Source organism: Miscanthus floridulus, chromosome 8 (genome assembly GCF_019320115.1).
Source record: "Miscanthus floridulus cultivar M001 chromosome 8, ASM1932011v1, whole genome shotgun sequence".
NCBI lineage: Eukaryota > Viridiplantae > Streptophyta > Magnoliopsida > Poales > Poaceae > Miscanthus > Miscanthus floridulus.
The window spans coordinates 16,631,572-16,644,891 of record NC_089587.1 but is presented as its reverse complement, the minus strand read 5'-3'; the positions used below and the strand labels follow the sequence as shown (position 1 = coordinate 16,644,891).

At 45.4% G+C, this 13,320-nt stretch overlaps 1 protein-coding gene and 1 pseudogene across 1 annotated transcript; one reads left to right on the top strand and one right to left on the bottom strand.

Annotated features, from left to right (window-relative positions):
- Positions 1-673: 673 nt before the first annotated feature.
- Positions 674-1,699, top strand: LOC136468627 (uncharacterized; annotated as a pseudogene).
- A 5,763-nt stretch (positions 1,700-7,462) lies between these two features.
- Positions 7,463-12,284, bottom strand: LOC136471225 (heptahelical transmembrane protein ADIPOR2-like). Its single transcript, XM_066468958.1, has 4 exons — positions 11,875-12,284; positions 11,642-11,731; positions 10,152-10,197; positions 7,463-8,650 (listed from the first exon to the last, which is right to left on the bottom strand). Exons 1-4 carry the CDS (start codon positions 12,108-12,110, stop codon positions 7,994-7,996), a joined length of 1,029 nt encoding a protein of 342 aa, XP_066325055.1. The 5' UTR covers positions 12,111-12,284; the 3' UTR covers positions 7,463-7,993.
- Between the last annotated feature and the right edge of the window lie 1,036 nt (positions 12,285-13,320).

Sequence of the window (13,320 nt, the reverse complement as noted above, 5' to 3'; positions counted from 1 at the left end):
AGATGGAAATGGCATGTGGCTTTGGTGGACTGTTCTCGGCGGCGATGGCTAGGGCTAGCGGCGGCGCTGCGTCTTGCTTCCAAAGCTGGACGAGGAGGCGGCGCGGGCGCCGTTGCTACTTATGAGGGTGGTGGGAGCTTGTGACGCACGCATACTAGGGCAGAGTCAGGGCAAGCATGGATTCTTGACCAGAGTTGTGACCGACCCGAACTCAAGCTAGAGGAAGTAGAAAACAGCTGACAAGCGGGACCTAGTTGCCAGCGGCTCAGGGTGTGAGAAGAGAGGACACGGGCGACGTGGGCCTACGGCTAGGCCGCACGAGAGCGCTGTGGCTGCGGAGAAGCAAGGCGGCCCAAGAGCAGAATGCAGGAGAGGTAAAGCTGAGGAGGGCGGAGGAAAGAGTGGGCCGACTGGGCCAAAAAACCAAGGAGGGGAAATGAAATCCTTTTCTTTTTTTCTAAACAAATTTCCAAACAAATTTTGAATGCAAATTCAACTCAATTTGAAGTTTGATTTAAAACCACACAATACAAAAACAATATGTAGCAATATGAATGCATATATATGTATGTAGACCTATATTTAATTTTAATTTTAACAAAGTTATTATTTTTTCCTAGATTTCAATGCTCACAAAATGCATAATTAAATCTTTTTCTCCTATTTTCAAACCATGCAAATTTTAGGGTGTTACAGCGGCGTGCACGAGAGCGGAAAGTCTAACTGCGAGGGATTCTATGCCACTATGATCTGGCTCCACGCCCACCACCTGGGCACGTTGGCCCTCAATGCCACCCCCATCGCCGACTTTGGCTATCTCAAGGACCTCCCCGAGCTGCTCCACCACATCGTGCATGGCGGGGTCTCCACTAGGACACCTAGCAAGAAGGCACGCCTCACCACCAAGGGAGGAGGATTCGTCGATGGCCAAGGCTGGGGACGCGGTTGCTTCGACTACCGTATGCCCTGCACCCGCGCGAAACGAGAAAATTCCACGCGCGTTGGCTCAACGGAGGAGCGCATCGTGGCCAGCCTCGAGCACGATCAGGGACTCATGGCCGCGGCCATGGTCACGCACCAAGCTAGGAGAGCAGAGGCCACTACGAGGGCGGTCGAGATGTATAGCAATGACCCCACCTACCAATTCCTACACGGCCAACCTCTTCATGGGCTCATCGCAGAGGACATGCGCAAGCTCACCGATGACAAGGTCTAGGAGTTCTCGCTCGCTACCAAGTGGTGCCCATAGACGGACTCTTTGTACGACCACTCCATGCTACTCTACAAGGTCGTCGTGTGACACCTCTTTCCCAAGGACTCCATGCCCGAGCTCGCCGCGGATCTCGCGGATGAGCACTACGCATACCGTGCGCTCAAGCTCTCCGAGGTCTTCATCTTGGCGTGTGCGTGGGAGTCGGTCGCGTACACACGCATTGCCTCTGTGGCCATGAAGAACTATAAGGAGCTCTTCCTCAAGCATGACGTCAACTGCTTCAACACCTACCTCACCGACGTCAAGTCCAGCAAGAAGCGGATCACCGCGGGCGCATTGCTCTCGCATGAGATCATCGCCTCCCTCGGCGACAACGGTAGCATGGCCAACCTACAGTGGTAGCACATGGTCAATGACATGCATGCGCTCGGCAAGGTGAGCGACTATGTCGCCGTGTGTGACGTGTCCGGGAGCATGTCCTGTTAGATTGATCTCCACCAAGTTGGCCCAATGACCAATTGGGCCCTTGATCCACGCCCTGATCAGGGGTGCCCAGCCGTTCTCCTAGCTAATGCCCCCCCCGTCGTGTAGCACTATAAAGAGGAAGGTGGGGTCGAGACATAAGGTACAAGGTTCACTGCTGCCGCTAGTTCCCCACCGAGTCTAACCCTAGTTCGATAAAGAGGGGAGTGCTGTGAGCATCGGGAAGCTCCATTGGTGTCACTACTGGATCGTGTCCCACTATGATGCTACTTGTACTCCGATATTAGTGGCCATGTTGTGGCGGCGCCATGGCCACCACTACATGCGGAGAGGTACATCCGCAAGTTCCTTTGTCTAAGTTGAGTTTTACCCACTGATCTATGCCTAGATGATCATAGAATTGTATCAATGGTATTAGAGCCTTACTAGGGTATAGATCTAGATCTTGGGGTAGAAAAATGAAAAGAAATCAGAAGGAGATGAAAGAATGCGATTTTTCCCTAAACCCTAGCCCAAACCCTAACCCTAAAGAACATGGACGGATTGGGAGAGGGACTCAACATGGCTACTCCACCGCCGTTGCATGGGAAGAAAGTCACTCCGCCATGTGGGAGAACGAGCCGAGCCATGTGCCGTCGAGAAAAGAGTGCCACCACAGTGGCTTGGGCTCAGGGCACCAACACAAGGCCACTCGACGGCGATGCACTCACTCTCGGGCGAACGCGCGTATTGGTGAGGGGCCTGCAGCAGCGACGCTATCTTTCCTCCGACCACCATGGATGATCGCCACTGATGCTCTCCTCACTCTATGTAGGGCTAGAACAGAAGGGAAGGGGAGAAAGAAAGAAGTAGAGGAAGGGTAGCCGGATCTGCTTTGGCGACGCTTTTCCTCAACGGCGCCGACGGCCACCGTGGCCGCTGCAGCCGCCACTGCTGTCGCCTCTATGGCGAAGATAGAGGAAGGAAGGGTGAAGAATGAGTTAGGGTTTAGGGAGGAGACCGGTCGAACGGTTTTTGATCCGCTGATCCGCACGGATAGCCGTTTGAACATTCGATCCGACGATCGGCGTTCGCTGGACCTGCAATCAGCCCAGGCGGGGAAGGCACTTTCCCGGCCTAGGCCTAGGTTGCGGCCTGGGCGTTGGGGAGCGTGGCAGCGAGCTGGGCCGAGCACGGGCGTGTGGGTGAGATGAGTCGTTGGGCCACACGGGAGCGGTAGTGGGCCTCTACGTGAGCTGGGCCTTCAGGCCAAAATGCAAAGTAACATTCTTGTATTTAGTTTTATTAATTTTAGAAGCAATTTTAGATGAATTTTAGTCAAATTTGAAGGTTTAAATCTCTCTCAAAATTTGAACCAACGAGATAATTTTTCTAGAGAGTAGATAAGTACAGAAAAGTACTTCTGAAAAGTAGATAAATTATATTTTTTATGTTTCCGCTGTAAAGTTAATGATTGTTATCTTCTCATTAAATTCGAACCAACAGGAGGATTTAATTTGAAGAGCAGTTACTTTTAGTAAATTATGATTATGTTTATCCTCTAATTAAATTAGAATCAACGGAAAAATTTAAATTAGAGGAGTAGTCCGATTTGTTTATGTTAAATTATGGTATTGTTATTTTTTGACCAATGTTACTGATAACAATATTATAATGAGTTTAAGGTTGAAGTTTAAATCTCTGATAAATTTTACACCAACATGGTCAATTTTTCAGAGAGTAGATAAAGACCAAGAAATGCTCCTGAATTAATAGAATGTATTTTATTATCGTGTTTCACTACAATGATGTTGATTATCTTCTAATCAAATTCGAACCAATGGGAAAATTTATTTTTGAAGTGTAGTTATATGTCTTTTAAGTTAATTTATGAGTTTTATGCATAAATTCTATTTTCTACCCAACGGTGATGTAGAATTGATGCAGAAGCATCTTGTAAGTTTTATTTTTTAGCCGACGAGATCACTCGGCTGCATGTCAACGGGTTGTAATGCTGGGGTATGTGAATGAAAAGGCTTAAGTCAAGCCAGTTCAGGACTGTATTTTGTTAGTTTACTAATTTTCTGATTAAATTGGAACCAACGAGAAGATTTAATTGGAAAATAAAGTATAAGTGAATGTTTTGGTCATCATGACTAAATTTTTCGTTACAAAAATTTTTATATAGATTTATCCCACTTGGGGAGAAGTTTGGCATAGTATTTATGCTAGTTAATCCTACATGGCGAGAGAAGTTTTGTGATGACTCATATGTTTTTGTATCCCACATAGCGAGAGAAGTTTGGATAGCTCTTATGCTATCCTAGTATTGACCATATCCTAGTATTGACCATGGCATAATAGAAATGCACCGTCATGGTCAATACTAATCAAAGACAAGAAAAAGATGCAAGTGTGACTTACAAAAGTACAGTTAATAAAAGACCTCATCGAGTTCTTGAAGTGAAATGAGGAAAGTGTACTCCTATACGGATCAAGAAATAACTTTATTTGCATGGCATAATCATGTGAATGAAGTAAGTCATTAGTGTCTCATTCATAGTTTTCTGAATAGTTCTCGAAATTATGGCAGTATAGTTCATGCCATATTTCGAGGGGAAGAATTGTGAGATGAATTAAGAGTAAGAATTAAGATCAATTAAAAAACTACTCTTCATTAAGAGTGACATAAAGATGCTGATGAATGTGTACTCTTCATTAAGAGTGAGATATAAATTTTGTGAGAAACTGAGTGAGATAGAGATTTTGATGAATATGACCATCAGTCATAACAATGATACCCCTAAACAAAGAAACAACTAAATTCCTAGATTTTTTAAAGTTTTGAGAGAAAAATAGCGTAGTCACCATCAAAGATATTAAAGCGATGCTTAAAGCGTCATATAAGGTTTTAACAGATTGAACCCAAATAAGAAATTGGAAGATACACTATCTTTATAAAAGATGGGACGATCTGGGGGAGCACGGTATGTAGAGACCTATGACTTGAAGAGAAGTGGGACTACGTGCCCACTTTAGTGATTCAAAATAATAAATTTCTCGATACCTGTTGATGTTGTATGATTTATAAAACACCTGTTGTTGGCTCTTCAAAGAAGATGAATAATGTAAACATGGATCTTGTGATACAAGAGCCTGTAGAATCAATTGCCTCTTGGAAATGAAGAGCAACAACAGCCTCATATGAAAGTACCAGTAGCTGAGGCCCCAGAAGGTTTCAAAGAATTAGTAAACTAGTTTTCTAATGACTATGAAGTCTATGTTAGTGAATAAATTCAAATAGAGGGTGATCCCACCTCATTTGAAGAAGCCATGAGAAACGTTTACTCGTTTAAATAGAAAGAAGCTATGAAAGTTGAAATGAATTCGATGAATACCAATGATGTTTGGGATTTAGAAGAAATTCCTAATGGAGCCAAAATAGTAGGCTGTAAAAGGGTCTACAACACAAAACATGACTCCAAAGGGAATGTAGAAAGATATAAAGCACGACTTTTAGCAAAATGTTTTACGCAAAGAGAATGAATAGATTATGATGAGAGTTTTCTCTCCAGTCTCATGTAAGGATTCTTTTAGAATAATAATAGTGTTATTGGCACATTACGATTTAGAGTTACATCAAATGGATGTAAAGATGACATTCTTCAATGGGAATTTTTATGAAAACGTTAACATGGCACAACCCAAAGATTTTGTCGTGGAAGAAAAAGAATGTATGGGATGCCACCTGTAGAAATCCATTTATGGGTTAAAAATAAGTCTCTGGACAATAGTATTTGAAGTTGATGAAAACAATAAGAAAGTTTGGGTTTTAAAGAAAATGAGAAGGACAATAGCGTTTATGCGAAGTTCAAGAATGGAAAATTCATTTTCCACATCCTGTGAATAGATGGCATTCTACTCACTAGTAGTGATGTTAATCTGTCATTGGAGAAGAAGAAGTTTTGTCCTCAAGTTTCAATATGAATGATCTTGGTGAAGCGTCATTGGTTCTAGAAATCGAAATTCACCAAAATAGAAGAAAATAGGGTATTAGGACTATCACAAAGGCATACTTAGAAAAGATTCTAAATAAATAAAGTATGCATGCGAGTAAACCTACACCTGCTCCTATAGTCATGGGTAATAGATTTGGGAACTTTAAGAGTTCCAGGAACCGATATGAGATCGATCAAATAAACATGGTTCTATATGCTTCAGCTGTTGGAAGCTTGATGAGTGTACAAATACAAGTAAGAACTTACCCTGACCCGGTTTACGTACTCGGGATATTTTGGCAGAAGTCCAGTCCAGATATAGATCACTGAAATAAAGTTGAGAATGTCTTGCAATTTAGCAAAGTATCATAGGCCTCATGCTGAGTAAGAAAGAATAACTACTCTCAAATAGTTGAGGGTACAAATGTTAAGTCTTAACGAGATGTGTAGTAAAATTCATAGTAGTTGTTAACACTCGTATTTGAAGCATTATTGTGGAAAAGCTCCAAAGAAACAGTTATGATATCATCAATAATGCATACCATAGTATAGCTTGTCATGAGGCTTAAGGAACAGGCAAAATGAGGTTAAGGGAATTTGTACTCGGATTTAACAATGGTAGACAACAACAATAACCATTTAAAGTAAGTTAACTCTCAAGACAACATGTCAAGTATGCTACCAAACACATTGACACTAAGTTATATGTTGTAAAGGAGAAAATCCAAAATTATTTTGAAAGCATTGAGCACATAAGTACCAAGTTAGTATTTGCGGATCCGTTTACCAAAGGCTAACCACCCAGTGCGTTCAGAGAATACACAGTCGACATGGATTTACAGGAAAGCCTATGATTTCTGGATACTAAGGGCCTAATTGAGAATCTGTTTCAAAACAGAGATGTGCATTGTTGTTGTTTAATCTAGTGGCAATTGACCGTGACAAGAAGGCACGCTCTATGCACAGGTCTGTGATGGAATAGGAAAAAGATAAAGTAAGTTGAGTTTAAGTCATAAGATGAGATCAGGGGGGAGAATGTTAGATGATCTCCACCAGTTGGCCCAATGGCCAATTGGGCCCTTGATCCGCGTCCTGATCGGGGGCGCTCAGCCGGTTCTCCTGGCTGATGGGCCCCGTCGCGCAGCGCCATGAAAGGACGGTGGGGGGCTAGGGCACAAGACGACGAGGTCACCGGTCGCCGTCAGCCCTACCCCGAAGTTCCTAACCCTAGATCGATCGAAAGGGGCGCTGTGAGCGACGGAAAGCGCCATCGCTTTCGCTGCCGCCACAGCACCGCACGTGCACTGCTGCTGTGTTCGACGACCTAGCGTGCGCCTGCACGGCTTCCCCTACTACGACTCCAGTGACCATGTCGTTGTGGCGCCGTGGCCGTGACTGCGCATAGCGAGGTACATCATCAAGTCTTCCATCTAAGTTATGTTTTACCCACCTAGATGGTCCTAAAAATCCATCATACACATCAAAGAGATGAGCGAAGCTTTTTTTTTTTCTTGATCGATAACTCGAGCCTGGGGAAGTTTGTAAAGAAATAAACAGAGTTTGCTGTGCTTTCTTGATCATGTTGCATTGCATCACATTACTGAGTTTCATGCCAGCTTCTTGTTAATACCAGTATAGTTAACCGAAGGTCTTTCAAGTAAACTATTATTAGGTCTTTCAAATCATGCAGCTCAATCTCATGCATCAATCTCCATTATGATCGTATCAAGTAAATTAGAACTCTCATCGAATCTGTTCAAAAGATGACACTCAAAAGTCAAAACTCGAGCTATATTGAACCAATTGTCACAGGCCTTCTGTATTAGCTGAAACTGCACGGTGAGAGGAAAAAGAAAAACAGAGAACAGAATTTCACTCATTTTGGAGCAATCTGCACAGCTGCAGCATCAGCCGTGACATGCTGTGATAGCCCTTCAGCTGAACGCCTGATCGCCGGTGCAGGCCGGCCTCGTCCATCGAAGTGCGGCTGGAGGTGGAGGACCTCGCCGCACTGAGGATGAGGAGCAGAGACTACACTGACACTGCAATCCTAAACCTGCAAATCCAAGGCACTCGCTCGACAGATAAATCTCAAAAATTAATGATGAACCACCATACTCAATCATCCCATCAATTAAATTACAAATCGTCGAATGGCACCCAAACTCTAGAGCTGATCTATGCTGCATCTACTTCATTCGCCCATTCGAATGGTTGTTGAATCAACCAAACCCAATGGCACATTGAAGCTCTGGATGGATGTCTATGGATCCGATCAAGCACCTCTCGCTTGCTACAAAAGCCAGGACAGCAAGCGCGCCTACGACGCCGCGCCACAGGCGACGGCCACCTTCTCCCGCCAGTGGATGAGCACGGCGACAGCGACGTAGTGCGTGACGGCGCCGACGAGCACGAGCACGTGGAAGATCTGGTGGCTGTGCCCGACGACATCGAACACCCCGGGCCGCCACTTCTCGGGGACGCGGCTGACGTAGAACCAGGCGCCCGTGGCGTAGGCGAGCCCCATGGCGACCTCGAGGCCGAGCGCCAGGTAGCAGGCGGCGTGGCCCCAGTTGAGCCACAGCGCGTGCAGCGCCGGGACGACGCCCGACAGGCCCATGGCCAGGAACAGCGCCGCGCGGAGGCGGCGGTAGCGCGGGGACGAGCAGGACGGGGAGAGCAGCGCGGCCACCACCAGCGCGCCCAGCGCCGTGATGGCGGACAGGTAGGCCACCCGCGCCGGCGGGTGGCACAGGAAGGCGTAGTACACTGGCGGCACGAAGGAGGCGACGATCATCACGGAGATGCCCGCGTAGTCGAGCTGCCAGAACACCACGCTGGCGCGCCGCGAGTGGCACGCCAGCAGGTGCGCCGTCGCGCTGATGGCGAGGCACGACATGGCGCCCACCAGGAACACCATCCGCGGCCACCGCGGCACGCCGGACAGCGACGCCCCGGCGTCGTGCCTCGGCAGGCCCTGCAGGCAATCAGTCAGAGCAAACAGCGATGATCACATTCACATTCATTATTTGTGTTGTTTTGGTGCTGCTCGTGCTCAAAGCAACAACAAAAAATTTCTCTATTTCTTGCTCGAATTAAACTGTTTCGCAGTGAAATTCTTACAGATTTCATTTGGATATATTCCTTTCTATGCCGTGAGGGTCGATAACCCGGCAGGATCACGAATAAAAAAGACTTTTGTGCAATTGGATGTTGATAATCAATTTGGATTTGTCTGCTCATCACAACTGAGTATGGTGACCATCCAAGTGGATCGAAAATTGGCCAAGAAAAGCCTCTGCTTTTCATGCAGGTGTCATTGTCATTCCAGAGCATCGTATCATACTATCATAGCGAGACCAAGAGAAAACGTAAAAATATTGCAAAAGCATCTAGGCTTTAACCCCTACCTCTCTGGTTTGCAATGTGAAGCGAACAACGCTAAAGACAAATCCAAATGGATTGCTTCATTGAAGAAGTTGGGGATCACAGCAGGAGTGCAGGGTACAGTACCAGGCATGTTTGCTTCGTTGGTTGGCCACAGTCGACCAAGTATTTGGATTGAATCACATAAGTGGTCTGCACCTTTGATCCTTGCGAATTGGGGATGTTTGGTTTATGGAGCTTCCAAAATCTATGATGCTTCATGCATCATCTAATGAATTTTGATGGGTCATTTCCATAAAAAATAAACTGATGGATCATATATGGCTTAATTCGAGGACAGAACTCTGAATCAAAGTGACTAGCATCCAAACAAGAGCCTAGGATTTCCGTGACAGGATAGTACTTTCTTGGCTGTTGTCATTTGTTATTGAACAAAGATACAGGACAACTCTAAATTCTGATGCCCATTTGTTGCATTCTACTTGTACAGTCGTGAACCGTAGGGCATCTACATCTGTGTTTTCTGGCCGTGTGCTCGTGCAGAGACGCAGGATTCAAAGAGAGCAAAGACAAGGATGGCCATGTGGGCGTGCCCCCAGCCAAGTACTTGGCTTACTGTCTACTGCTTGTCAACAGATCAAACCCTGTCCATGTCTGCCGTGTTGGCAATATGGCACAGGTCTGGACTAAATTACACACAAAGACTAGTGTAGTTTAGTTCTGAATAGGTAGGAGTATTCTGCTGATGCAACCAAAACCATTACAAAATGCAACCAGAACCATTCAATAGTTCTTATAATAGCAGTCAACTTGGCATCATCTCTGCACACGCAACAATTCCTAGATTTATCTTGTGTGTTTAGCTAGAGCTATCACTATTAGTTATCGGTGTTGCATACTTTCACTTACACAAGGAACCCACACCACAATTCCTAAAAGTTTCTCAAGCCTACTCACTGTTATGTTTCTGATGAAACAAAAACGAGAGTTAACAGCAATTTGCCAAAGGAACAGGGGTTTTAAAAATGCAGTACCTAAAGTGATACAAAAGAAATATATACAGCGATTGGGGTTGGTGATTAGTTGCTTACAGAATGGTGGCTGCCCCATGAAGCATTAGCCGATCTCACCACGAACCTGCAAGAAAATTGGACGGTGCAGACTTAAAGTGGGCCTTGCATAAAGAAAACAGCAAGAGTACTAGGTTGGCGCTTTGCAGAACCGAAACCAAGCATATTTTTGTTCTCACTGGGGTCCCCGAAAATTTCGGAATTTGGAGCGACCACAGCAGTCCCATTTTCGTACTGATGCTCCCACTCTATCGGATTTCATCAACAAGGACATAGGAAAGTGGACATAGCCACACACACCAAAGTCACTATTCTCAGACCTCATCGGCTGGTTACTCATCCTTAGGGCAATCTCTTGGCACATGATCATTAACCAAGAAAGTTTCTACTGTAGAATCTAGCTTGATGTTACACTTGCGATGTTATGGGATGTAATGTTGTTGTGCCATATGTATGAGCATAATTTGTTCTCATTTGTTTCATCGCACTGTACGTAGGCCCTTATGTCTTGTATCAGTCAACTGTCATGCAATTCTTCTTTTCATAAACTGTGACAATAATGCAAACTAATGAAAAAGGTCTGATTGTATCATTATAAACTTGAAGGATGAATAACTTCACAGACTAGCCGTGTGTCATTCAATAGCATTAGGATACCCAGAGCACGGGTGAATGTCGGAGGTGTGTCAAATGTTGAAGACTTTCTTATCCTTAGTGTAAAAAAGGCCCAATTCCTAGGTTTAAGGGAACAATTGTGAACATCTAGACGGTCTATTTGTAATTTATAGACTTCTTTGTAATTATAAACCCCATCGAGATTAGAAATAAAAATCACCACCTCCCACGCCTCCAATAAAAGGGAGCAGGGCTAGGTGGAGGGACCTTATGGCCACTCTCACAATTGCTCTCTCTCCCTGTTACTCTCTTTTCCATCCTCTCACGGTGAAGATAATAACTAAACATGAATAAATTTTGTGTCTACCTAATGTAAGATATAACTAGCAATGGAACTAATTAAGAGGTTCATGTAAGAGCACTCTAAAGATACAATATTTCAAGTGTTAAGCATATGAACTACATTAATTTTTAACTAATATTTGGTTCGCAAAGGAAAAAAACAACTATTTCACGTCATATGTTGGAAAATGAAAAAAAAAATATTATGTGGTAACAACCAATGTTGCACCTACTGCAATTCAAGTGTCTTACCTATGCACATAATATGTTTGTATGCGGCTCGCCATTATAGCTTTAGTGACGCCACAAATCGCATCCGCAGTGTCGCTTGCCAGCTAGTATGTGTGAACAAATTTGTCGAGAGCGAAGGCCTTTTGTGTAAGGTTTGGTGATTGCAAATACAAGAAAAGCAAGGGAGCGCCACAGCAAATTCCTCAAATGATAGACCCTTTCAAGCTTTTCTGCTGGCGCCTGGTAATCACGCAGGAACGGAGCATGGGGGAAGTTTTATTTAGGAACTGCAGAAACGGGCATGTCGATGCATGTGCATGTACCTCATGATCCCCGGAGCGGTCTCGTCGGCGGCCTCCGTCCATCCTCCGGCAACCGCGAGCGCCAAAAAAAACAGGAACCCTCCGAGATGACTGCGGGGACAACACAGAAAAACGAGAAGGAACGAATCATCCACCATTCAGACGGACAGGCAGGGGAGGAAGGAAGAGGGTCGGACGCGAGGAATCGAATGGATCGGGGGAGACGGGGAAGGGGAAGGGGAAGGGGCACGCACGTCCAGACATTGAGGGTCTCGTTGTGCCAGGCGAAGGCGCTGAGGAGCGCGTCGCGGATGGGCCACTCGGCGCGGTAGTGCCCGCGGATGTACTCGTTGTCCTTGAGGTACTCCGGCAGCTCCTCGTACCCGACCAACCGCGGCCGCCGCCGCGCCTCCGAGCCCGCACGCGCCATGGCCTCCTGCCTCTCGCTGGGGCCGCGGCTCCGCTTCGTCGGGGCAGTCGCGGCTCCCATGCGGTGGTTGGGGGTATACCTGGGCACCTGGCCTGGCTGCGCGCTGCGCCCGGCGTTCGCGCGGGGGAAGCCGGAGCCCGCGGAGGAGGACGGGGGTTATTGGTGGCAAATCTTGGCGGGGAGCGCGCGTGCGTGGGGCTGCTGGGCGTGGCAGAGCCGAGCCGGGCACATGGATTTCCTCTGTCGCACACGCTTTTCTCTGCGTTTCTCTCACTTTATAGAAGGGAAGACAACAGAGACACGGATCCGCTGCCCCCACCCCACTCGGGGTCCTGTTGGGTTTGGATTTGGATCTCAGCCGTTGGATCGTTGGACGGGTTTTGCATCTTTGTAATTTCCTTTTAGTAATTGGCATACATAATAAATCCCCCGGAGGTAATAGTAGGTAGTAAGTGGTGTAAGGATTTTTTTTTGTTTTTATAAACGTATAAGCTTTTTTTTTGTCTGGTTTCGAAGGTTGTTTTCGCTATACTGCACTTGACAGTGTTACATTTGAGACATATAATTAATGGGCATAATATTCGGTACATCGATCGACCCAACGTAGAGCACGCCATCAGGGGGCTTGTGATGGCTTGTAAAGCGAAACATCTCAGTTGGATTTTTGTCGCTTCAAGTCATGGAAGATACAACCCGTTGCGTGAGCTAGAAAATACACACTTCTGGTGTTTGCGATGCACATACACCGCACTTATGGTGACGATCTATTGTTAACATATGTGAAGTTACATCATTTCCTTTGAATATGTAGTGCCAACTTTATTCGCTTACAACAAAGTTAATCTTAAACGAATGATAGTTGAATAATAGAAATATTTCACCACTCGAGTCTATGAATGCTATAGGTAGTGTTCGGCTGAGCTACAAACTGGCTTGTTCGGCTTCTTTTTTCAACCGGAGCAGTGTTTTTCTCTCACAACATTCCAGCATGAACAATGTTTTTCAGCACGAACAATAAAAAATTCATACCAACCGAACACTCTCTATAGGTGTTAGGATGGAATGGTTTAGACTGTAGACACTTTTTTGTTGTTGTTGTAAGCTTTGTATTTACTCTCAAGGTCACATGGTTTGAGTGTTTATCTTGGTGGTATACGAGTGCTTAAATAAGCAACACATTTTTGCCACGAGTGGTATATAGCGATCAATATGTATGGCATTGAATTTGTGCCATTTTCTTGGGTATGACTTATGAGGCATATTAGTGTGA